Raw genomic sequence first — 25,648 nt, 5'->3', positions numbered from 1 at the left:
GGCCACTTCTGGTGTGCTTGTGAAGCCCCTGAAGGTGTATCAGGGAGCCCCAGGGCTCCTAGGAGCACGCTTTAAGAAACACTGCTTTAGGAAAAGTCACAACGGTTAAACTTACGGCCCAATCCTAACCAAGGCTTGTGCTGGCAGAATATGTGTTCCACCAGCACATGCTGCTGCAAAAATGCCATAAAGTGTTTTGTGGCAGTGCAGGTATGTCTGTAGTAGAGATAAGTGGAAGTCTTTTTAAATTTTGTGTTAAGTGTTAAGTTTTGTAGTTTTGTATTATATTTTCTAGCTTAGTTGTTTTGTGTTTGCTTTTTATTACTTATTTAGTTTATGCTGTATTTGGTTTTTTTTCTGCGCTAAAAAATAAAATAAAAATAAAAGGAAAAAAAAATAAAGTGTTTTGTGGCAGTGCAGGGAGACATGGTACTGGTGGGAAGTTTGAAGCCTTCCTGCGATCATTGCAGAGTGATGGAGGCCCGCTGGAGGAGGTAAATCAGAGACAAGGAAGGTATGGTATGGTGTGGGGGAGGGCGGAACAGGAAGGAGATATGATGGGTATGGGCAGAAAGTGGGTGCTCCTCTTTTATTCAGCAGGGGGAGAGTAACTGGCCCACCTCCCCCCAGCAGTGTCTTTTCTAGTGGCTGTCTGCTGGTGTTCTTTTGCATATTTTTAGATTGTGAGCCCTTTTGGGACAGGGAGCCATTAGTTATTTGATTTTTTTTTTCCTGTAAACCGCTTTGGGAACTTTTTGTTGAAAAGCGGTATATAAATACTGTTATTATTATTATTATTATTATTATTATTATTATTATTATTATTATTATTATTATTATTATTATTATTGTTATTGTTGTTGTTGTTGTTGTTGTTGTTGTTGTTGTTGTTGTTGTTGTAGGAGGGGGACAGATTCAGTGGTGGCAGTGCACGCTGAATGCTATCCCCCTTCCTGGGCTTGATTCACTTGCATGGATCAACTTGGAAATGCATCAGCGATACTGCTGGCACAAGTTTGAGTTGACCCATAGTGGTTGCTGGGGCTTACCCTGGGGCAAGGTGACAAATGTTCTTTATCCTGAGGACACTTCCAGCAGCCCAAAATCCCCCATGGGATGTCGTGTAGCCTGTGCTGGTGCTGCTGCATCACCGTGCAGGAATTTAGTTATGATTGAACTGTTAGGTTATACCTGACACACATTTGTGCTATAGATGTGCCTTAATTCTTTCCTTTTATCCTCTCCCTCCGATCTTCCAGGATTCCGAGCGACCAGAAGTTTCAGAATTCCTTGCCATGGTACAAAATTTAGAAGATGTACCATTTGGACTCTGCACTAGCTCCAGTGTCCTTTCGCATTATAATATCACAATGAATACCATCTCGCTCTTTCGTATGGTATGTCTTCTTATTTCTCTTGGCTCTGCTTTTTTTCAGAAGCTTCACCCAGAGTGCTGCAGATATTCCTGTATAAATGGGAGTCTTTCCTTCACCCCAGGTAGCGGTGGGAATGAATATAACACTCGAAGAGGGAGATCTTGACAAATATTTCCCATAGCAGAAGGCAGAGGCCTGGAATAGAAGGCTCCATGAGATCCATTTCTTGTGTACATATAAACCAAGCGAAGAGAGCAGAGTGCTCACCCCTTTTTTTAAAGGCTAGTGGAATGGTTTGGAACTACTCTAAATTGGTTACAACTTCCTAAAAACCAAAATCAAAGGATTGTCATCCCAATCGGCATATGGCCAGCAACCATTTTTGCATAATATGGCAAGTCATTTAGGAAGAGTTAAAAAGTAAAACAAAACAATGAACTTTTCTGGCAGCTGCCCTGGGGTAATTTGCTAGAGTCTCTCTGTAACATTTGTTTCTCGGCTTACTGTCCTGAGAGTGTGTGTGTGTGACTAATTCAAGTTAACCTTTCTTTAATCAAGGGTTAGGCACCTGTGCTTTGTGGAGAAGCCACTGTCTTGAGATTTGGGCAACATGAAAACAATCCTTGATCAATTTCTATGGGCTGATGTGTTTGCTGTGGCTGATGATGACCTCCTCCCAGACCTACGTTCATGATCATGATTTTCTGGGTGTATTTTCACACTGAAATTTCCTCTACTTCTTGCCCAGTCCTTTAACCCGAACAGGATGAATGGGGATGAATGGGGGTGATCAGCATCAGGAGCATGGTGGAGGCAAAGTGCTAAGCTCCCCCTCAGCCATAGTTTTGCCTGGTTCTGTCAATCTTCAGTACCTTATTTAAAGAAAATAAATTGTCAGGGGTCGAGCCCTTGTCCGACCCCTGCCTTACCTGGCTGCAGGCCAGGGGCAGAACTGCCTGGCCATAGAGCCACCACCACCTCTCCAGCTGACCAGGAAAGACGTAGGGCAGCTGGGTGGGAGAGAGCATCCCCCCAGGGCTCACCCGACCCAAGCAGTGAGCAGGGCCGGGTCACCATTAACCACCAAAGAGGAGGGAAGCAGGCCAGGGTCAGGGCCCCTTTAAGCCTAGAGAGGGAGGAAGGGGAGGAGCCGAGGGTGTGGCTGGGGAGAATAAAAGCAGGGAGGCCTGTGATGACAGGCAGTGCTGGAGAGGGAAGGCAGGAGGCTGGAGGTGGAGCTCCTGCCTGAAGACCAAGGGCCTCAGGTCCTGCCTCCAGGGAGGAGGACAAGGGTGTCGTGAACCCCCTTCCCCTTGGCTTGGTTTGAGGCTTCCCCTGCAAGGAACCCCAGGGAGGTGGACACCCCACCCAGGGGTCCCATGAGACCATCCAGCCGACCCTCGGCACCCTGCCAGATGATGCCCTGAGACCCCCCCCCTTTTCGGGGCACCCCTCACATAAATCACAAACTCCTCAGGCTTTGTGATGCATTTTGCATGGCATATTGTTTGACCCTCGTGAAGTTTAGCCTCTCTGGTATCCCAGCTTCCTGCAATCTGAAGTGGTCCCCCTCAAGAAGAATGGCATCCCATGCTACTGTTGCATATTTGAATTGATTCAGTGTGGTTAAATAATCTCATCCATAAAAGCAACCATTGTAACAGGAAGCTAAGCAGGGTCAGGCCTGGTTAGTACTTGGATGGGAGACCGCCTGGGAATACTGGGTGCTGTAGGCTTATACTATAGTCTTTCGAGAGTGAAGGTTGCCAACCATTTTAACAGGCACCTTACACAGATGTGCACCAAGGCAACAGCCCTCTGGGGAGAGTTTCCTGTCCATTCATTTCTAATGGCACCTCCCTGCCTGCATCTCCATGCCGCCTGTGCTCTGCTCTTCCAAGCATTTGGCCAGCCTCCCTGTATATTTTGTTATTTACATCCAACTCTCCTGCCTTTAGCCTCAACATTAGGTAACGGGGAATTTAAAATGGCCAGACAGTGCAATTAAATCCATCTGCAAATTAGTTACGGTCAGGATCGAAGATATTTTTGCCTCTGTTAGCTTTGCCACCTTTCCCAATGCTCCTATTTACTTCCTGGCTGAGGTGAAAGGAGGAATGGAGGGGGTGTACAAATACAGCCCCCACTAGCCAATTGAACAGTGCAGTCCATAGACCAGCACAGGAAATCTTTCAGGCTACTTTGCACACATATATTGGTTGCAACTTCTAGGTCTAGGCAGTATCCTGAAACAGCTGTCTAGCTTTGCTCTTTTTGTCCAATTCGTTCATCATATAATGTGGCAGAATAGCCAAAGGGGTTCAGTGCATAATGATTGACAGTGAACTCTGTGGCTCTTTGTAGGCATGTCAGATTATAGAGTTGCAGGGGCAGAGTGATCCCTCTGTGATAGTCCATAGGCTATTACAGCCGATGACAGCTACTAATTGAAAGATAGAAGTTCACTGAACTCTGGTCTTTTTCTTAATTCTCTGATATAGACAGGCACAAAATCTTATGTGTTGGTCCATTAAAGAAAAATTGACAATCCAGAGTAGGGGACGGCTTTTATGACATCCAACCAAAAAGTGACAAAGCTTTTGAGCCCAATAGAACTCTTCATCAGGTTAATAAGTGGTAAGCAAAAGGGTGAGGTGGGGAGGTGGGCAAGCCTTTAAGTAGCAACTGGGGAAGAGAGGATGCCTGGGAAGCAACTGGGAGGAACTGATGATAGAGAGGGAGCCATAGGCAGTAACAAGAAGAATGGATCAGCTCTTCAAGGGACTGGCTTACCATTGAAGTGAATCTAGCTGTTATGGTCCTACTTTCAAAAAAGGCAAAGGAGTACTATGCCTCCTGTACTATCAGACATAAGCCTGAGCTGTAAGCATCAGTTAATGTATGCACCAAGAATAGATCCAGATCAGCCCAACCAATCAGTGTGCTTGGAGAGTTTGCTTTGTCCTAATAGCTCTATTTGGTGGGCACTGTGTGGAGCTACAGCCATGCGCTTACCTGAAACTATTTCTAGGTAAGACGTTTTCTGCTTTTGTGTCACAATAGTAGCAACTGGTCGTAGTGCATTTCCAAACCTCAGATCCTTGAAGTTCCACATATACTTTTTTGCGCTAATTTTGTGGCACTGAAATGAGGCAATCTCTTATTAGGATGGGAATTATCCTCATTCAGGGTGTCAGCATCCTCTTCCTCCTCGAGAGTTGCAATAGTCCATGAACAGGGAGACAGAGAAGAGAGGAACAGGACAATGCACTGCCCATTTCATCCCCACTCAGGTTGCCAACAAGCAGTTGCCTGACACCATGAGGACACTATAGCATTTCCCATGGTTTCAGTTGCTTCAGTTCCAGGAAAAGCTTGACCTGCTAAATTTCTGCCTGTTACCTCTCAAAGACACAGGAGCTCTGCCAGACAAAAGTTGGTAGCCTCACCTCTTTGGGTCATCCCCACGCATTCTATCTCCAGTTGAAGTTTTAAAAATTCTGAGAGTGCAGATTCTTCTCTGAGCAGGCCAAGGGATGTGACCTACCAATGATAGCCTCCTATCTCATAGCTGGAGAGGGTAGCCTGGTTACACCTACGTCTGAGATTTTTAATATTGTCAGGCAAGGAGAAAAGTAAGGGGCAGCCAGCAACTTGTTTCAAAAGAGACAGTTGCCTTTCCCCAAAATATATGAAATAAAGTGAGATTTGGATGGTGCTTCAGAATTATTCACCATTTTATCCATTAACCCTCTATATTATTTCAGCAGGTGCTGCAAATGAGAACCAGGCATAATGGAACTATTTTTTACTTAGTCATAATCTTTCTCTTCCAAAGACACTTTAAATCTCCTTTGACTTTGCAGGATGAGGGGTCTTCAAGATAGTTATTTCATTAGGGGAAGGCTCTCATTTTGGGTAGATTTTTCCATTTCTCCGAGCTTTGGTTTATTTATATGTGAATAGATGGAGCTAGAATGAAAGTGGCTTCACATTGTATAAAGATTTGCCAGGCATCTCCTAAAAAGAAGGAGAATTTATATAGAAGGGTTTTTTTTTTCCTTGAAAAAATTTGGAAGGAGTGAAAGAAGAGCAAATGAGGCTTCACGTTCAATGTGAAGCCGTGTGCAAGCAAATAAAAATGTCTGCAATAAACAAGATGCTTAACCACAATTGATCATTCTTTGCGTAGCAGAGAAAGAACAATCGGGGTCAGAAGAATGACAGCATGATTTAAATGCTCAGCAGGATTCTTGGTTCGTGTAACTGGAGAAGTTAAAGTAATGGCACAAGCTGTAGTTCTTGCCTCTTCTCCCATCAAATGCATATTAGTCATTTATGATCACTGGTCTTTCCCCTATGGAGTCTTCATAATGGAAGAAAAGACTCTTTCCATCATTTTTAGTAAATCCACCAATTTCATCAGGCTTACTTTTCTGGTAGCATCACATTTTCACTTGCTCCTCTGTTATGTCCAGTGCTCCAGTTGAATACATTTCTACTGCAGTGCGTGACTGTTACAATTGGGATGGTATTATGAATAATGAGAACATCCTTTAAAAAAAAAAAATTTAACCAGCTTCTGCTATCTGTGTATCTGAATGTGCATTCTGCACGTGTTTAGAACTACTGTGTCCTTATATCCTTTTCCTTTGCACAAACTGACTTCCTTCACAAAGAAATGGCACTGTCCATGTTTTCAGAGTCAGAGGCAGTTTTGCCCTATCCTAATGCAGTGGTTCCCTAACTGGTGGGTTGCGACCCACCAGGGAAACTGGAAAAGGCAGCAGCAGAAGTCGGAAATTGTGCTTCTGCTGGGGAGGGGAGGGGAGGGATTTTCCAATTTACCTGGGTGTTGATATGGCTCTCCGGAGGGTCTGGAGAACCTGCAACCCCCTCTGCAGTCCTCCCAGAGGCTTCAGAATGTTGAAAAAAGAAAAAAAAACAACCACCACCACTTCCTGTTTCGGGACGAAAATTAGATGTGGGCTTTTCCCCCCCTTTGTTATCAAACCGATCTCCCTCTACCTGTTTCCTCCACTCATCTTGTCTCTTGTGTCCTCTTAGTTTGTACAGAGCCTTTCTCTCATTACTTTTAAAGTACTAAAATGTCTGCCACCAGCACTGTGTTAAATATTTTGATGGATGTACGATGTGAGCTGTAAACAAGTTCTGTCCAAAAAGAGGGATAAAAATATCATTTATCAGCTCCTGGTCCAGTCTGATGGGGTCAGAGGGTTCACTACCCCTCCCCTTACCAATTCCTTGAGGAGTTTTTAGGGTATTGGTACCACACACATGTTGACTGTATGATACAGAAGATTCTTTATCTAGCTGCAAAATATGCAAAGCTCTGGAATAGGGTCAACTTATGTTTTCGCAGAAGTCTGCATACCTGATGTTTGTTCCAGGCCTACTGAAGTAGCTGGGACTCTTTCCACTGACTTTGGTGGTCCTTGAAACTGCCAATCGGCTTGTGTGCTCTGTCTCTTTGGTTAGTTTAGTACCAGTTTAACATTGCTTATTTTCCATGGAGCTGCTCTTGTTTTCCTGCCAGGCTGGTGAAGAAGAATCAACCCTCAAGCCCCTCTTCTGCAGTCTGAAAGTGGATAGCAATAGATGAAGGTTCAAGAACCAGTGGCAGGGACTATACATGGAAAAGACGGCTGGGGGCATACCAGTCTCTAAAAAAAGAGACCATAGCAGAACATGGGTACATATGTGCGCATTTCCTAAGTCCCATATGAAACTTATAATAATGTTCCTAAGGTTATAGTTCATAGTGGTTTTACAAGGCCATTACCCAAGAGTTTGGCCATGCTACATGCTGCTGGGCTATGTATCCGTGGGACCAATTCAGGGCTGGATTTATACAAAGGTTACATAAGCTACAGTTTGAGGCCTTGTATAATGAGGGGCCTCTAAATAGGAACTTTTCAAGTATTACATAATCTGCTGAGAAACAAATGACCTTTGCTTATGAACAGATGCCAGTATAAAGCTTTAATATTTCTATTTTCTTTGTCATTTCTGTTAAAATAATACATTTCTTGGGGGGAGTCATTTTGTGGGACGGGCCCTCTTAGTTTTGACATCGTTTGGGGCTCCCCGCACTACTTGAACTGGCCCTGGCTGATTAAGCATGCACCTCATTGTTCCATTGGGATTTGTTATTAAGGTTTGTTTTTCTGCCTTCCTGTGAATGAAATAGATCCAGAAAGATGTCAGAAAGTGATCGTTCCCTAAAGTGGTGTTTGTGAAGACTGATTATTTTTTTTCTGGAAAAAAAACCCTTCTATTTATTGGAGAGATTTCGTGCTTTCACAATGTTTCCAGGAAATCCATACATGCTTGTGCCAGTGTTTATTAGGTTTAGAAGTAATGAACTAAGCAGATGAATATTTTCAAAAAGGAGAGTGATTAAGATTGGTTTAAAGATTCTCTTTCCAGAGGTTCCACAAACGTTTTATCAGCTAATCCCCATGTCTGCAGAATCCAAGGCTGTTTGATGCAACTGATAACAGTAATCACGGAAATCTTTAGAGATTTCTAGTGTGCTCTGTATCAGTTACCTCGGGCAACTGGGAAAAGAAAAGAGTTCTGTCAAGGAACTACTGAAGTCATGACAATTTTAGGTGTCAATTTTAGGTGCAATTTGGGAATGCATGGGTGTGTATACAAGGGAGAGAGTGTGGGGGCTTCCCTGAAGTTTCATGGGGAGGCAGAACACCTCTGTCACAAGACTCTGGATCACACCTCCCTCAAGAGAGGTGCCTGAATACAAACAAGGTACTAGACCCAGGAGATCTTGTTGGCAGCCCTTCCTCCCTACCTAAATGATGATCTTGTTGGACTAGATGACCTTGTGGGCCCCTTCCAACTCTATGGTTCTATTAGTTATTTTGGGAGGAGCAAAGACTGGAGCAAAGCAATGGCAGCAACACTCTTTGCTTTGTTTCAGGTGGACAACAAAAGGCAAGATTTAGAAATCAAAGAAAGCGATGAAATTGATGCCACCAAACTGAGCCGATTTGTTCGTATCCATGGCCTCCGTTGGGTGACCGAGTACAACCCTATGGTAATGAAAACGTTTCTAAAATGGGCTGGTCTGTAAGTTTGATTTCCAAGTTCACTCTTTCATTCTGAGAGTACAAATGCATAAATTTGATACTCTTATGTAGACAGACTGTCTCTCCACTCAACATGGCACCAATTTTATTTGAATGAGGAGTGCCATTGCAACTTCTGCCACCAGACAATAAATCATTTATTTATATAGGTCCATTACACTTAGTTCCTGCCAGGCAGAGGGACTTGCGTGTTATGAGACATGGTGACTGTATTAAGCCATTTGCCATGCTTAGTGACTCAGATACTTTTTAAAGGAAACTTCAACTTGAGATGCCTTTCAAGTTTATGAGAGTCCTCCAAGTCCTTTTTAAGGTCCAAAAACTAGCAAAAATGGCCCTAACTCTGCAGGCTTTACAGGAGAGACTAGAAAAAAGTTATATACATATGCTCCTATAGATACCATGTAGGGCATTTTTCATTGCTGGTGCTGACATGCTTATGGGGGGCATCTTGTCAGTGCTCAAATAACAGGGAGCCAAGAGAACTACTGTTTTGAGAAGATTATGGTGGCATGATTGGGCAAAAATGGGGTAGTAAGGGGGCTGCTTGTGGATTTCATTAAAGGCCCCCTTCCTTTCCATCTCCATAATTCAAGCACTGCTTCTTGTCCCTGCAAGCCACATGCATGTGCTGATCTACTGGCCTGCATGGCAATCCAGTGGAGTTTCAGAGTCAGCCTGGAGAGTGTACTGCACATTGGGTAGAGAGAAGTAAAATGCCAGGCAGTGTGTACTGTAGCCTTTGGCGCTTGCTGTTTTCCTTCACATCAACTTTTGCACTGAATTTGGGGTACCAAAAGCTCCCATGTGTCTGTCCCCTAATCCACAACAAAGGCAGCTGGTTAGTGCTGGAGAAAGGTAGAGAGGTCCTAGATTAGACCTACACAGCTTGGGACCCCCCCCCCCAGCTGAATACATTCAAACATCCATGTTTTTTAGCCTTCCAGGTGTTTGATAACCCCCCACCCATTTTTGCAGTCTCAGGTATGCAGCAAAAACAAGAGGCTTATGGAGTCCCTGGTGGGCCTTTGTACACAGCTTGGACAGCTTGGTAGGTCACAAATTGAACAGGCCTGTCCTAGATGCAGATCATCTCTATCTTCATGGACAACATTGCTGGGATCATCCACTGATCTCTTCCACTTGTTGGAAGCTGTGGGCAGTCCTCACCTTCAGGCTCATGGTTGCCACACCAACAGGGTTGCAGTGTAGTCACACTACAAAGTTCATAGAATATTGTACCTGCTTAATACACATCATGCAACATCTTCTTATGTTCTTATGCAAGGTCAGCAGGCAGGAAATGGGATCTCAGTTCTATAGTTCATAAGTGCGACATAGCCATCTGCTCAGACTGCAGATGGATGGGAGAAGGATCACCTGTACCCAAAAACCATGCTTTGCTCTTTCCTGTATTTCTTGCATTTTCTACATGCTGCTTCAGTCTAGTGATCCCTGTGGAGTAAGAAACTATGTGAGGAGCCTGAAGGTCATAGAAGGCTGGACCTCCCAGACTGTTGAAGTCCCAGGGCTCATAAAGCTGGAAGGCGTTGAGAAATGCACTCGCTGACCTCTTCTTGTTAATTCTGGAATCCACTCACACTTTCCTCTTTTTCATAGAAAAGCTGGCAGGGTTTGATAGAAGGCCTCTCTCTCCTGCCTGTGGCTGTGAGTGGCGCATGATGAGGTAGCAGGTCAGTTGCAGGCTGTTCAGGCCTGTATTTGGCTTGAGGGAGCGGCTGCTGCAGTTCAGGAAGTGGGGGGGGGGGGAGTCAGATGACAAATTGTCCACCAACTGGAGACTAGGCAAGGAAACCATTGGCAGTGCCAGACGGCCAGTTGCTCTTCACAGAGACCTACTGTGTGTGCTGCTCAGTCATCCCACCAGAGAATACAGTATATGGAGAGATCCAGGCCTTGTTTTGGTGTGAGCCTCCATCCACTTTGCTTAGCCAGGTGGCTTCCAAACAGAGTTAACTTCAAACTGGTGTTTTTCTAAATGGCAGTGGTAGTGGTGGTAGGAATAAGGGTACACACATGTGAGTTCTTGGCCACTGTTTCAATGTTTTCACGGTGTTGCCCATCACTCAATTCCTAGGCTTAACAATCTGACTCAGAGTGCGAAACAGCCACCTTATTAAGTCCATCATTAAAATAAAGTATAAAATCATAAACATGGGTGAAAGATATTATTTTATACAATTTTATGTACATCACAGCCCAATCCTGTGCATGTTTCTTTGGATGTAAACGCTGCTGAGCTCAATGAGACTCACTTCCGAATCAGCACATATAGGTTTGCAACCATTGTTGCTTCTTAGGCTGCAATCCTGTATATGCTTTCCTGGGAGTAAACCCCAATGGACACAATGGGACTTACTCCTGTGTAGGCATTTCTAGGGTTTTGCTGTTAATCATTTGGCAGCTTAATGCTATGTAACACCCTCCCCCCCCCCATGCAGCCACACTAGTGGAACATAAGCTCTGAGCGTGGGAGGATGGAGGCCAGAATGTGCGACCAGATCAAGAACGAAACATCTGAATGTTGTGGTTTCTTGAAAGATAGAACCTTCTTTCAAATTGTAAAAATCCCTACAGGATTGCTGCCTATGTAAACCGCCTTGAATAAAGTCTAAGGAGAAATCTGAGGACCAAGAAAGGCGGTTTAGAAATACCTGTATTATTATTATTATTATTATTATTATTATTATTATTATTATTATTATTATTATTATTATTATAAGCTGCATCCTGTGAGGGGGACAGTCCGGAATTATCTGGCAAAGGGAATATTTGTTCCCTTCCCCAGAGGTAAGCATCCACTGCCCAAATGTGTCTACTTGGCCCTGTGTCAGCGATTTTGCAGGTGCAAGTCTGAGTGAACCTGGGAATGTGGATTGACGCCAGGAAGGGGGATAGGATATCGGCTGAGCTGCTACCACTGACACTGCCCCCTTTCCCGGCCTTGATACACAACCCCTGGTCTCCACTCCATTCCTGCCCTTCCATGCTCCATTCTGCCCAGTTGGCCATCTGGCTGTGCAAAATGGCGCACTGCCTTTTGGGACCACTGTAAAGCCCACTGAGCCACCAGAACATGAGTTCTAGCAGTGCACCACGCTCACAGTATTGGGCCGTAAATCAACTTTTTGTCAGTTTATACATTTCTTATGATCATAACATTTTATCTTTCAGACATGTTAATGATTTTTTTTTAAACTTTATTTTAAGAAGGACTCAATCAAGTTGTTATTCTCCTGAATGGTGCAGCTGCAGAACTTAGAACACACGCAAACAGCAAAAGTTAAAATAAACATCAAAGGAGAATTTGGATCTGAAATCTCAAATGTGTATTGTGGAAAGTCAAATTCAGCAAAATGCTAAAGAACATGCATTTCATTGTTAAATTTGTCCCATTAAAATGTGAATTTCACCATAATTTGGGGTTCTGGGTTTTGAGATCTTGTGAAGAAACCATGTTTCAAAATCCTCATCTGAATTTTATCCTTGTTTGGAACCCCTTGTTTGGCTTGAATCCAGGCCATTAGCTTATGTCTGAATTCAGGAATTCTTCATATATTGCATATGTGAAGTTTCACATGGACATTTTCCTTTTCTCAACACTTCATGTAATGTATAACATGGAAAGGAAATAAAAAACACAATGAAAGAGAACACAACAACGGGTGGAAGTTCAGATGAAGCAACTAACACACCATTTGGGTTTCTTCAACTCTGCTCCTTCCATCTCTAGATGTTTAACACATTGCATCACCCACCCACTCAGTATTTGTTCCTTCAAATTTATAACCACTCTCATGATCCTGACGGCTTGACTCATGTTTTAAACATGGAAGGTTCTAGAACTTGGTTTTGCAGCAGTGCCACAGAATTCACATTCCTCAACCAACATATTGCTTCATCTCTCCTCTGATGGTGTATTGGCAGACTGCAGTAGGCCTCTTTAGCTGCACTGTGGAGACCCACCTTCTTTTGTTCACTGACAAATCATCCCCAAAGCACAAGGAGAGGATGGAAAAGTACCGAGAGGCGGCAAAACTCTTCCAAGGTCAGGTGAGTCTGAAAGAATTTGGGCCCATGATGTGAAGGGAGTTTGGGATCCTACAAGCAAGAAGCAGATCTACTACATAAAGAACCCAATCCTATCCAGCTTTCCAGAGCTGTGCCAATGGGGTACGTACTGCACCCTGTGTGGAGGGCAGTTATAGGACACCTCCTCAAGGCAGGGGAACATTTGTTCCTTTACTTTGGAGCTGCATCATGGCTGCATTGGCACTGGAAAGTTGAATAGGATTGGGCCCTTAATTTATGAGGAAAACAACTGGTGTGATAGGGAAAAGAAACTGTAGAAAATTCAGAGTTGGTAGTTGATCTTTGAGGAAATCCCTCACAACAAAGAGTTCCCTAACATTATACCACAAAAGTAAATTAAAACTTTATATTATACATATGTCACATACTCACACACACACATATTTATTTATTCAACTTGTATCACATTTTTCTCCCCAAAGAGCACCCAAAGTGGCTTCCAGAACCATAAAATCACATTTAAAATGGTAATTTACAACATAGACATTAAAACATCCTTAAAATATCACAATAAAACACAAAACTAGCACCAGTCATCGCCAAATAAGAAAGGGGAGAGTCTATATTATACTGGATGTCTACGGGTTTTATGACTCTGTAGTTCTAATCAACATGGACATATGCGTTCAAAATCCATAGTCATCCAGTGTTAAAAACCATGTGTAGCAATAGCATGCACACTCCAAAAAGAAATTCAGAAACAAGAGCCCTTTTCAGATATTAAGTGAGGAGGTGGGGACTGACTCAGTCCTCCCTACACCTTGCCATATTTTGCCTCTGCTGTCTGTTTCACAAAGATGACAATGGCAGTCTTCCTGACGTGATTATGTAGCATCATTCAGCAAGGAGGCAGGGTACCCTGGGGGAAAAAACTGGAGACTGTGGGGAAGAATACTACTGTCACTGGTGGGTTTCAGACCACCAGCAATTCACAGTCCTTGCCCATCAAACCGCTTCCCTCTTTTCACCATCTGTGAATCAGGGACATATGGGTTGTGAGTGCTTGAGCATCTCCCATGGCAGTGTTGCTTCTCAAAAGACTCCGGTGGGGAGGCACTGCCTCACCTGCCTCTCCACCCACCACATGTCCCTGCTGTGAACAGAATGGGAAAAATGGGGGTGGGTGGGCATTTTGGCTCATGCCATTCCAACACATGTAAAAATATGTGTGCAGACAGGAAGTCTGCCTTTTGCATTAGTCCTCTCAATCCCATGAAGAGAACCTATGCACATCCAAGTGTCTGTAGGCTCTATGCAGACCTGTGGATAGGCCAGGGATTGTCAACCTTTTTCATCTCACAGCACTAAAATTGTCAGGGCGCACCATTGGTATTTGACAATTGACATGACACACCACACTGCCGGCAGGGGGCTCACATCCCTCAATGGCCCTACTAATAAATGTCCCTCTCCAAACTCCTACAGCACACTGGCGGACCATTTGCAGTACACCAATGTGCCATCACACACTGGTTGAAAATCGCTGGGATAGATACATGGCAATCAGGGGTAGCAATAGCAGGTGTGATCCTCGTCCCCTCCTTGTGTTCATTGTGTAGCTGAAAGGGCTATTGGGCACTACTTTAGTGTAACTTTTGTGGCTTCTCTATTCTTTTAAAGTTACCTTTCCTCTTTCCCCTTTTTTTGTGGGTGATATTGTAAGATCGAGGCAACACCTTACTGGCTGGGGACTGCCCAGCTTAAGGCGGGCGGTAGCTGCCCAATGAGATGCAATGATCTCTCCCACCGTCGGAAGCAGCCCCTGGTGTCATGCTCTACGCCAATCGAGCAAAGACTTATAACCGGTAAACTGCTGCTTCCCGTGTTGTGCCGATGCCGTATGGCGAAGTTGGAGTGTCCTCTCCAGTGCGCGAAGCCTGGGTAAAGAAGGTATGGAGGATAGGCTGTTACCCATGCAGCAAATCCCCTCTCTCCACGTCGCTGGAATGGTCCAATGGAAAGGCAGAAGCCAATACGGTTGGTTCCAGCGGCGTCGCAGGAGTTGCCAGAACGTGACTGTGTTCAGCCATGAACTGCCTAAGGGACTCCGGCTCCTGATTTTGCCTCGAGGTTGACTCCTGAAGCCTTTTCCAGAACTGGATGTAGCCACAAGGCAGTGGAGATTTGAGGTCAGAGTTTCCTTCTCTTAGATGAGCTGCCTTCCTAGGCTGACGAGTCCCATCTACCCGGTGGCTGTTTAGTCGCCTCTTACGACAAGTACAGCCAAACTGAGGGCCTATTCTTAGCCCCCAGCCCCCAGGGTAGAATCTACCCTCAGGGTAGAATCAGGGTAGTAGACAACTACCGCGGCATCTCTCTCCTTAGCGTTGTAGGAAAGCTGTTTGCCCGAGTTGTACTAAAGAGGCTCCAGGTACTTGCAGAGAGCGTCTATCCAGAATCGCAGTGTGGATTCCGAGCCAACAGGTCCACCACTGATATGGTATTCTCCCTTAGACAACTGCAGGAGAAATGCAGGGAACAACGACAGCCACTCTTTATAGCCTTCATAGATCTCACAAAGGCTTTCGACCTGGTCAGCAGAGACGGCCTCTTCAAGATTCTCCCCAAGATTGAATGTCCACCCAGGCTCCTCAGCATCATCAGATCTTTCCACAAGGACATGAAGGGCACTGTTGTCTTCGATGGCTCCACATCAGACCCTTTTGACATCCGAAGCGGAGTGAAGCAGGGCTGTGTTCTTGCACCAACCTTGTTTGGGATTTTCTTCGCTGTCCTGCTGAAGCAGGCCTTTGGAACTGCAACAGAAGGCATCTATCTCCGGACCAGATCAGACGGAAAGCTCTTCAACCTCTCCAGACTGAGAGCAAAATCCAAAGTCCAGCTGAAATGTCTGCGTGACTTCCTCTTTGCCGACGATGCAGCTGTCACTACCCACTCTGCCAAAGATCTCCAGCAGCTCATGGATCGTTTTAGCAAGGCCTGCCAAGATTTTGGACTGACAATCAGCCTGAAGAAAACACAGGTCATGGTTCAGGATGTGGACTCACCTCCCTGCATTACAATTTCTGAGCATGAACTGGAGGTTGTCCATGACTTTGTGTACCTTGGCTCAACGATCTCCGACACTCATTCTCTCGATACCGAGCTAAACAAGTGCATCGGTAAAGCAGCTACCACGTTTTCCAGACTCACAAAGAGAGTCTGGTCCAACAAGAAGCTGACGGAACAAACCAAGATCCAGGTCTACAGAGCTTGCGTCCTGAGTACACTTCTGTACTGCAGCGAGTCATGGACTCTTCGCTCACAACAGGAGAGGAAACTGAGCGCTTTCCACATGCGCTGCCTCCGACGCATCCTCGGCATCACCTGGCAGGACAAAGTTCCAAACAACACAGTCCTGGAACGTGCTGGAATCCCTAGCATGTATTCACTGCTGAAACAGAGACGCCTGCGTTGGCTTGGTCATGTCGTGAGAATGGATGATGGCCGGATCCCAAAGGATCTCCTCTATGGAGAACTCGTGCAAGGAAAGCGCCCTACAGGTAGACCACAGCTGCGATACAAGGACATCTGCAAGAGGGATCTGAAGGCCTTAGGGATGGACCTCAACAAGTGGGAAACCCTGGCCTCTGAGCGGCCCGCTTGGAGGCAGGCTGTGCAGCATGGCCTTTCCCAGTTTGAAGAGACACTTTGCCAACAGTCTGAGGCTAAGAGGCAAAGAAGGAAGGCCCATAGCCAGGGAGACAGACCAGGGACAGACTGCACTTGCTCCCGGTGTGGAAGGGATTGTCACTCCCAGATTGGCCTTTTCAGCCACACTAGACGCTGTGCCAGAACCACCTTTCAGAGCGCGATACCATAGTCTTTCGAGACTGAAGGTTGCCAATACATTGTAAGGTCACATCCTCATTGCTCCTACTTGTTGAGGTGTGCAAGAATGTATTTTCATTTTAAAATGGTTTTGTGGTTGTGCTTCAATAGATTTTTGTTTCCATATGCTTGGTTTTTTGATTTTTTGTTTTTATTTTTTAATTTTGTTCTTATTTAAATCTTATTTAATTTCTTAGTTAAATCCATTTTTATTTCCTCAATCCTGTTCATTTCTAATTTAATTCTGTTATAAGAAATAAAATATTCCTGGCTCTCTCGCAATTAACTCCCACTCTTACCATACCTCCACAACCATCCAATCTCAGAGCCCTATCCTATGCAGTGCGCACCAGCTCACTGCCAGTGTGCATTGTCGCAAATGTGCCATAAGGCACGTTTGCGGGGCTTAGCACCGGCAAGCGCTAGAGTTAGCCCAGTGCCAGCAGGTGCTGGGCTAGCCAGAGGATAGCCGGGCTCACTCAAACTGCTGGGCGGTGGAGAGGTAGATGGGGGCATGGGGGAGACAGGGAGGAGGCGTTCTGGGCAGGAGGAGGTGGGCGGAGGGTGGGCAAAGTGGGGGAGGAGGTGAGGTAGGTGAGGGAGCAGGGTGGGCAGAGGGCAGGACCACTGGAGCTCAACTCCATGGGATCCTGAGCTCTGTATCAGGCTATGTGGCCCGACATGGAGCTCTCTGATTCTGCGCCAGCCGAATAGCCCCATTACAGCGCTAGTTTCCTTACCTGGGGGAAGGGAAGAAATGTCCTCTTCTCCCGAGAAGCTGCTGGCGGCTGCCTGGTTGTGTGTTGGATGCTGCGGCATCCATTCTCAGCGCTGTGGCAGCCCTGTGCTCTGGGCAGCTCAGGATTAGGCTGTCTGTCCCTTAAGAACATAGAACATACAGTCCTTTCTACCTCTCTCTCAGTGTTGATATGATTCCTCCCTATTTACTTAAATATTTATTTATTTGTTGGATTTGTAATCTGCCTTTCTTCCCAAAGGGCTAACAACACTTAAAAGTCATAAAATACATAAAATTATAAAATACAACAACAATAAAATAGATAATAAAACAACAAAACCAGCGGCAATAAAAGCAGCCATAATGCCTGACCTATTGCTGTGTAGGTAAACCAGGGAGGAGGGCCAGCTAGGGCCCACAAGGGGCGCAGGAAACAATCATCTAACCTCCTAGTTCTTCAGTCTTCTGGGTGAAGAGCCATGGAAAAGAGCCCTTTGGCTCTTGCCCTTTGGCTCACTCCAAAGGCTCGCACCTGTGGCATGCCAGAAGCCTGAAAATAAAATCAGTTAGGACATTTTTGCCATTAATATCAGTAGTAATGTCCAGAAGCAGAAGTGCTGTGTATTTGATCGCACTTTCTGGATTTGTTTCCTTCTTAACACTGAAGAACCTACATTTCTATTATGTATTTGGTGACACTTAAGTTGAATTGTGGGGAGAAAACTTGGAGTGGACAATGGAACTGCTATTCCAGCTGCCTCGTCCCAGTACCTTTGAACATTCCATATGCCTTAAGAACTTGCTCCAAGAGATGGCATGACTCTCCCTTGTGCTTGCCAGTTGAACTGAGATGAGGACACTTTGAGTCAGAATTTTAGGCTTCTAGATTTTTGGTTCTGCTTAAGTGACTGGTCTAAACACCGGGGCTTCACAAACCTGTAGGTGATCTCATGTGGATTTTTCCCTCCAGATCCAAACCACTCCTATACAAATGTTGCCTTAATAGATGAAAAGACTATGAGATGTACAGGATCAAAGCTTGATGTGAATTTGGGTAGGAGCTAGTCCAGAGGTCTCTGCCTAAAAGACCAGAGGGGTATTATGCTGAGCCATATAGCCTCATATTGTGCGATCCACACTCTGTCCTTTGTGTACATGTATGCTTGCTCTCTCTCTCTCTCTCTCTCTCTCTCTCTCATTACATAATGTTTATTTGGCTGTTTGAGCACTCTTTCTCTGCCTCTTTGTCATTCTCTTCTTCTCTGTGCAGATACTTTTTATCATGGTGGACGTCCATGCAAAGGGCAATGATCGGGTGATGTCTTATTTTCACTTGAAGCAGTCCCAGCTGCCTGCACTGGCTGCATACCACACACCAGATGAGGAACAGGATGTACTGCCTCTGGATGAAGTCTCTCTGGAGACCGTGAAGAACTTCTGCAATGGTTTCTTACAGAGAATGCAGGTGATGAGTGCACTTTGGGGCTGGCCAATCTAGTCTTCCTGCCCATCCTCTCCCATCAGCTGGAAATACTGCATCCACTGTTTTAAATCTCTGTGTTGTTTTGTTTGAAGAAGGCTGACAGAGCTGATGGGGTTCAGACCATCTCTTTCTACACCTGCATCCTGCTTCCCCCCCCACCCCATGTTTCTAGCCTAGGTAGTGTAGAACTGGGCATTCGTCTACAGACTAGGGGAAACATTTGCAGAGGGAAAGCTGTGGGCTGCCTGCCTCTAAATCCTAACCCACCCACTGCTTTCTCTTTTCAACTATCCCTCTGCAGGTTAGCCTGGCTCCAAGATGATGTTTCTTCCCCACTAGCTGTTTTATCAGAATGAATTTAGCATAATTTGTTCACCTGATTTGTATGGAGAATTCCAATCATGTTGTTGCCAACCTGTTGCATTCCAGGGTTTCCTTGGTAGCAGTGGCAACAGCGAACACCCCTCCACTTCTCCGGGGGTCAGTGGGTGTGGGCCGCAGTCATGGGCCCTTGCCCAGTGCCCGACCTGGTTGACCCTGATTTCAGCATGGCAGGAACTGGAAGGAGAAGGAACCATGTTGTAGGTTAGTCCTCATACAGCAGAAACTGCAGGTGCCAATATCATTTTAGCAGCTCCTCAGACATAGTAGCAACACACTAATCTTCTCCTAGGCCCCAGCTCAGGGTCACTTTCTTTGGGACAGATACAAAATCTGTGAACAACCGTCCTAGAAAAATAGTGCCCACGTAGACATTCTCTCTTTTGCCTCTGGAATCCTTTTGATCGAAAACGCTTCCGAATCAAACGTTTCTGAGATCTGTGCTAAAAATAATTCCACCAAACCTGCCATTCTAGGATTGGAATAAATTATGCAAATTGGACAAATGTGAATGATTATATTTAATTTATATGTTTTCCTCTCTGGCTTCATAACTTGTTTTTGCAACACTTGGAACATTTTTGGTTCCGTTGTTTTATTTTCTTTCCAGGGACGAAGGAAGGAGACTCATGGAAAAATGGGGAACTGTGGTGGAATATGTGTGTAGGAGCAGGGGCTCAGGAACGACAGGAAGAGACTGGGAGTTGCTGGGATAAACAGAGGTGGTTCATTTCCTTGACAGAAGCAGCCTTAGAGTTCTGAGGCCTGCTGCTGCTGTTCTGCAGAAGGAAGAGTTTCACTGCCCTCACCCCTGCCCAGGTTTACCAGGTTTACCTGGCTGGTAAAGAATTCCCCTTAGTGGTTTGGCTAAAGCAGAAGTCTCCAAACTGGAAACTACTGTGTTTCAAAAAAGCCCTCCCTGTCCCGTTCTACTGCGGTGCTGTGTTTCTTTCACGCCGATCTGTACACAGGGATGCAGAATGGTAAGTGCCACTCATGGGGGGGGGGGTAGGACTTTTTCCAAATCCTGGATCTGGCTCACGGGCTGGGGTTTGGAGAGCCCTGAGCTAGAGGCAGGATATTTGCAATGCTGCTGTAGGACTAGAGCAGGTTTTGCATCCTCCACTCTAAGACTCATTTTATCACTGGACATTTCAGCTGAGTCTTAATTAGTTTAGGCTTTTAAGCAAAAATTAGTAAACCATGTTCAAGTTTTCTGTGACTTAGAGCCCAATCCGAACTCTCCCAGCCCTGATGCAGCCATTCTAGTGGGGCGTGCACTGCATTGAGGTGGGGGGGGCAGTCACTGAGTCCTCCTCAAAGTAAGGGAACTTGCATTCTATTACCTCAGGATAGGCCTCCACTTCCCCAGGTCTCCTTGGCTTTATGCCAGCTGTTTTGCCACTGTAAGTCAGAGAGTAGGGAAGAAAGGACAAGGATAGGATTCCAGCACAAGTCACTGCCACTGAGATCCACCTCCTTGCTCCCCTGATCTGCCTCCTGCCCCCTCCTTGCTCAGACACTCCCTCCTCTTTCCACCCCATTCCTCACACCTCTGTGCTGGCTTACTTGCACTTCCATGGGTAGTTGGCTGTGGAGGCCACTGTTTGTGGCTGCAAGTCCAAAATAGCCACTGGTGGTATGCTGTGCATGCTACCATGTCGCCATTTGCAACAGGGGAACCTCTGTTCTGTTGTAAACATTAGTTAGGATTGGGTTGTATTTGAAGTTGCCTTCTAAATAGTCAAAACACTGGTCTGTGTAGTCAGTCATGTATCATGGACTGACAGCAGCTCTTCAGGGTTACAGATGAGGGTCCTTCCTAGCTCTACCTGAAGATACCAGGTATTGAACTTGAGATCTTTGGTATGCCCTACCACTGAACTACAGTTCTTCCCTGCAATGAAGTAAGTTGTTTCCTGAGCGACTATGGATTCTGCCAGGCCTTTAGCATATTAAAAGTTGTATGGCACTTGAGATGTTCCTAGACTGAAGACTTGTAGCCTAAAAGGATGATGGCCTCCCAACTGAGGGGGAAGCCTGTTTGTTTTGCCTGAGTTGCTGTGCTCTCCAGTTTGTCGGTCAGTGTTCACTGATGGGAATGGAATCTCTAAGACGCATCTCAGTTCTCAGGATTGAGAGTGATGAATATTTGTGTATTGAAGATTTTTAAGTTGTTAAGGCAACTAGAATGGGATGAGAGTGCACCGAGGGACACACTGGCCGCACCAGTTGCATCTTAAGACTTTGCTCCTTCTTCCCTCCATGAAAAATTGTGATGTTGACACAGTTCTTCTGGCTCTGTTTTGTTTCAGAAAGAAAACCTCAAGTCAGAGGACAAAGAGGAACTCTGACTCCATTCTAAGTCTGCAACAACAACAACAACATATGTCTGCTGTAATTCCATAGCTGCTCTTAGTGGGAAAAATATCAACTGCAGCTCAACCATGAGAAGATCCTGAAACAACAGAAACATGCCAGGCATCAACTGAGTTCCAGATTTCCCCAGTGCTTTCATATACACTTATCCTTTCTTGCGCATTTGATCAGTTCCACCTTTTCATTTCCCCCCCCAGTGATTAGAGTTCTGTAATGCATTTCAAATGGTTGGGTCATGGGCCACTGGGATATGGTAACCTTTTTGGACCAGCTGCCAGGCAGCTGGAAATATTGCCTAGTCAGTGTGTAAATGAGCATGAGAAAGCCATATAACATCTCCTGCCTTTGATGTACAAGATACCTTGGTAACTAGGTTGATGTGGCATCAATGTTTTGTGCTTATGCGTGTCTGTTTGGGGCAGCCGAATCCTAAAGGCAGTGCTGTCACCGCTGGGTGGACTTTCGTCCCCTTCCCCTGGGGAAAGCCCCAAGCCCTGCAATAGGACTTCTCAAGTCTGTGCTGGCTATTTTGCCAGCTCAGACTTGAGAGACTCCGTGTCAGACCTTCCGGCTTGACATGGAGTTCAGGATCCAGTGGAGCAGACTTTACCCCCCGACTTTACATTACATTGCATTAGCATGGAAGGAAAAACGTGGGCACAGTGTTCTATCTATAAATGTTCCCTTCTGCAGTTAATAGCATCTTTGGGGACAGGATTTGGATTAGTGCTTTTTGACAAAGAAAAAGCTGTGAAGAGTTCCAGTTATGGAACTCCCACGTCATGTCTGGTCAGGCCTGAATTGAATATGTATACAACAAGAGGTTCAGGTGCTGACAGATCCTTCCGGGAAGTTAGAAAACTTTCACAGAAATCTGTGTGTTCCAGGTGACAAGCAGTGTCATTTATACACTGGCTCCCTGATTTATGGATGTCTGATGGCCCATTCCTATCCCCTACGGGCACTGGCGTAACTAGTGTGGTGCTGGTGGATGCAGCTTTACAGCAGTCTTAAAGCAGCCTCTGCTGATGTGTGCTGTGGAGGCCGGAGCAGCCTCTTGAGCACCAGCAGACAGCCAGAGACCCATCAGAGCAGGTAAGGCTGCATGGGGTGGGTGGTGGGTGGAATGGGGTGGTGGAGGGGGCAGGCAGGAGAGTGGATTAGGTCCAGAAGGGGGGTAGGTTTGGTGGTGGTGCATGCCGAATCCTGACCCCCTCTCTAGACCTGATCCACCTTCCCAGGTCAATGTGGACTTATGCCAGGTCAGTTGCTGGCTCAGGTCCAAGTTGATCCATAGTGGCTGCTGGGACTTACCCTGGGGCAAGGGGGCAAATGTCCCCTTACCCCGAGGAGACCTCCAGCAGCTGAAAATCCCTTGCAGCATACAGTGGTTGCTGTGCTGCCGCCTCTGCATTGCCATGTGGGGATGTAGTTAAAATTGGGTTGTGAGTTTCGGACAGCTGCATTGCTGTTTGTGTGTGGGCGCAGTACGATATCGCAATCTTTGTGCAGATGAGAGAGTGCTGGGCTAGCAGGAACCAGCTGTTTTGCGTTCTGACTTCTGTACAGATGTCTGGAACGGAACTGGTACATTTGTAAGGGACTTTGGGCAACAACAAACAACAACTCCTGACAGTGCTAGGCATTATACAAAAGAGAAAAAAATTGGGGCATGATCTTGTCTGCAACGTAATAATCTAATGAATTTGTGGCATGAATGGGAAGTACAAGAAAAATGAAGTCTGGAGAGAGAAGGAAAAAGGAGAACATTAATTGTGGAAAACCCATGAGAACAGTTTCTGTGTGTAGGGAATGGAATAAGTCAGCAAAATGATCTATTTTACTGGAAGTAAAAAAAGAAAAAAAAAATTGCAAGCTCCCAAACTCACATGTTCTTTTTCAGGGTGTGGGCAAGCCCATCCAGGAGGCCAACTGAGACACCCTCTTCCAACACTTCCCACTCACCTTTGCTGCTGCTCCTCTTCTTCCCACTATCTGGAAGAAGAAGGGGACAAAACTGAAGAAGAAGTATGGAGGAGAAGAGAGTGGCTGGCTAGAACATCTTTTCTTTCACACTTCCTCTTCCATTCTATGCTCCTCTTCCTGTTTCAATCCAGGGAGTGGAAGGAGCAGAGGTCAGCACACCACCAGGCAAGGGCAGGCAGCATTTGGCACATCGCCTCAGGCCACAGGGGGTCTTGCGTCATTCCCCGGTGTGGATTACCTGCTTGGTATGCTGTTCTTGGCACAAAGGAAATCACTTAATCCTGAGGAGACGCATACTTGAAAAATATTTCAAACCATTTTGCAAGAAAGAGCTGCAATTGGGATTCTAAAGAGCTCTCCAGAATCTTGTAATCTGTGGTCCAGTTCTTTTTAACATCATCATCAGTGACTTGGGTGAAGGGATTCAAAGAGGCCTCATCAAATTTGCAATGACTCTTAGCTGGAAGGAGTAGCAAACACAATTGGAAGACAGTAGAAGCGTTAGAAAGACCTTGACAGAAAGGGATACTGGGCTGAAACTAACAAGATGATCAATGGGAAAATGTAAGATTCTACACTTGGGCAAACATAACCAAAGACAGAGTTATACAGTGGGTCATACCTTGCTTCCTCTGGTTGGCAACCTTCAGTCTCGAAAGACTATGGTACAAGCCTACAGCACCCAGTATTCCCAGGCAATCTCCCATCCAAGTACTAATCAGGCCTGACCTTGCTTAGCTTCCCAGATCAGACACATGCAGGGTAACAGTTGCATTTATCCTTGCTTGGCAACACAACATGTGAGTGGGATCTGGGAGTTGCAGTGGATCACAAGATGAATGTAAGCCAGCAGTGTGATGCAGCTTCAAAGAAGGCTAACACAATTTTAGCTTACGTTAGTAGGACCATAGCTTCCAAGTTGCTAGAAGTAGTGCTTCCACTTTACTCCACGTTGATCAGACAGCCTCACCTGGAGTACCATGTCCAGTTCTGGGCAGCTCACTTTTGGAAAGATGTAACCAAACTAGAGTCGGTTCAGAGAAGAGCAAGGAGGATGATCAGAGGATAGGAGAACAAATCGTCTCGGGAAAGATTTAGGAAATTTGGTGGGTTTAGACTGAAGAAGAGAGGGAATATGATAGCTCTCATCAAATTCCTGAAGGGCTGACATATGGAAGAAGGAACAATTTATTCTCAACTGCCCGTGAGAGTAGAACTACACCAAATGGGTACAAACTACAAGAGAGGAGATTCTGGTTGAATATCAGGAAGAAATTATTGATGGACGGAGTGTTTCGGCATTGGAACAGATTGCTGTTGTGGATTCTCCCTTACTGAAGGATCTTCAAGCAGAGGGAGGGGCAACTGCTGGAGATGCTCTTGGGGGGAGGGGGTCCTACTACAGGCAAGGGGTCAGACTAGACAACCTTGTGGGTTCCCTTCAACTCTATAATTCTATCATATCTGCATGGAAGAAAATGGTACAGCAGTAGAGACCAATCTGCACCCTTTGAGGCCTAAGCTTGACGGTGGACCTAGCTCAAAGGCAGGTTGTAAATGAGGCACAGAAAATTTGTTGCCTCTACTCTTCCTTGTCCACCCAGCTAGTGGCGGCACCACATGATCCTTGTCTCATCCCGTGGTGTTCCCAGGGGGCAGGGTGGTGCAAATTCCCCAGATGCCAGGAATTTAGGTTCCTGGGGGGAGGGGGAGATGGCACTACAACCTGCTTCCCCCACACCTAGTTTTTTGTGGTTGGAATGGTGCCAACAGTGGCTGCGCTCTCTCAGCCAATGTCGGTGTGGTTCTCGATCTGAGGGCCGCCCTCCGCCCCTTTCTTTAAAAAGGAAGTGAGGGAAAGGGGCTGGTTTGTTCCCTCCCAAAGTGCTTCTTGCTTGCTTTTAGCAAATGGAAGGCAGATTGGAGTAGCTCCATTTGTAGTGGGTTGGAGGGAAATGGTGACAGACTTGGCATGAAGAACCTGCTGAATCTGTTGGCCATTCCCCACAACCCATCATTCAATGCAAGCCACATCATCAGTGGGCCAACCCTGCCAGAATATGCTTTGATTGTAGGGAATAGTAGAAAATGTTGCTCATTCAGATTGAGAATTTGGATGTTTTTGTTTTTGTTTTTAAATCAGACTGTATTAAACATCCTGTTATGGGTTCCTGAAGAAAACACAGGTCATGGTTCAGGATGTGGACTCACCTCCCTGCATTACAATCTC

The 25,648-nt window shown here is 45.6% G+C and overlaps 1 protein-coding gene across 1 annotated transcript in view; it reads left to right on the top strand.

Annotated features, from left to right (window-relative positions):
- The window catches only part of ERP27 (endoplasmic reticulum protein 27), a 28,575-nt gene extending 7,138 nt beyond the window's left edge, over window positions 1–21,437 (top strand). The window contains exons 3-7 of the mRNA XM_066634483.1: window positions 1,260–1,397; window positions 8,338–8,454; window positions 12,455–12,580; window positions 18,460–18,654; window positions 21,369–21,437. Coding sequence (XP_066490580.1) covers window positions 1,260–1,397; window positions 8,338–8,454; window positions 12,455–12,580; window positions 18,460–18,654; window positions 21,369–21,407 — 615 coding nt within the window. The 3' untranslated portion in view covers window positions 21,408–21,437. The remainder of the gene's footprint in view (window positions 1–1,259; window positions 1,398–8,337; window positions 8,455–12,454; window positions 12,581–18,459; window positions 18,655–21,368) is intronic.
- Window positions 21,438–25,648: the final 4,211 nt, after the last annotated feature.

The sequence above is a fragment of the Tiliqua scincoides genome, chromosome 7 (genome assembly GCF_035046505.1).
Source record: "Tiliqua scincoides isolate rTilSci1 chromosome 7, rTilSci1.hap2, whole genome shotgun sequence".
Lineage (NCBI taxonomy): Eukaryota > Metazoa > Chordata > Lepidosauria > Squamata > Scincidae > Tiliqua > Tiliqua scincoides.
Note: the sequence above shows the minus strand (reverse complement) of the source record. Positions and strands in the feature narration are given on the sequence as shown.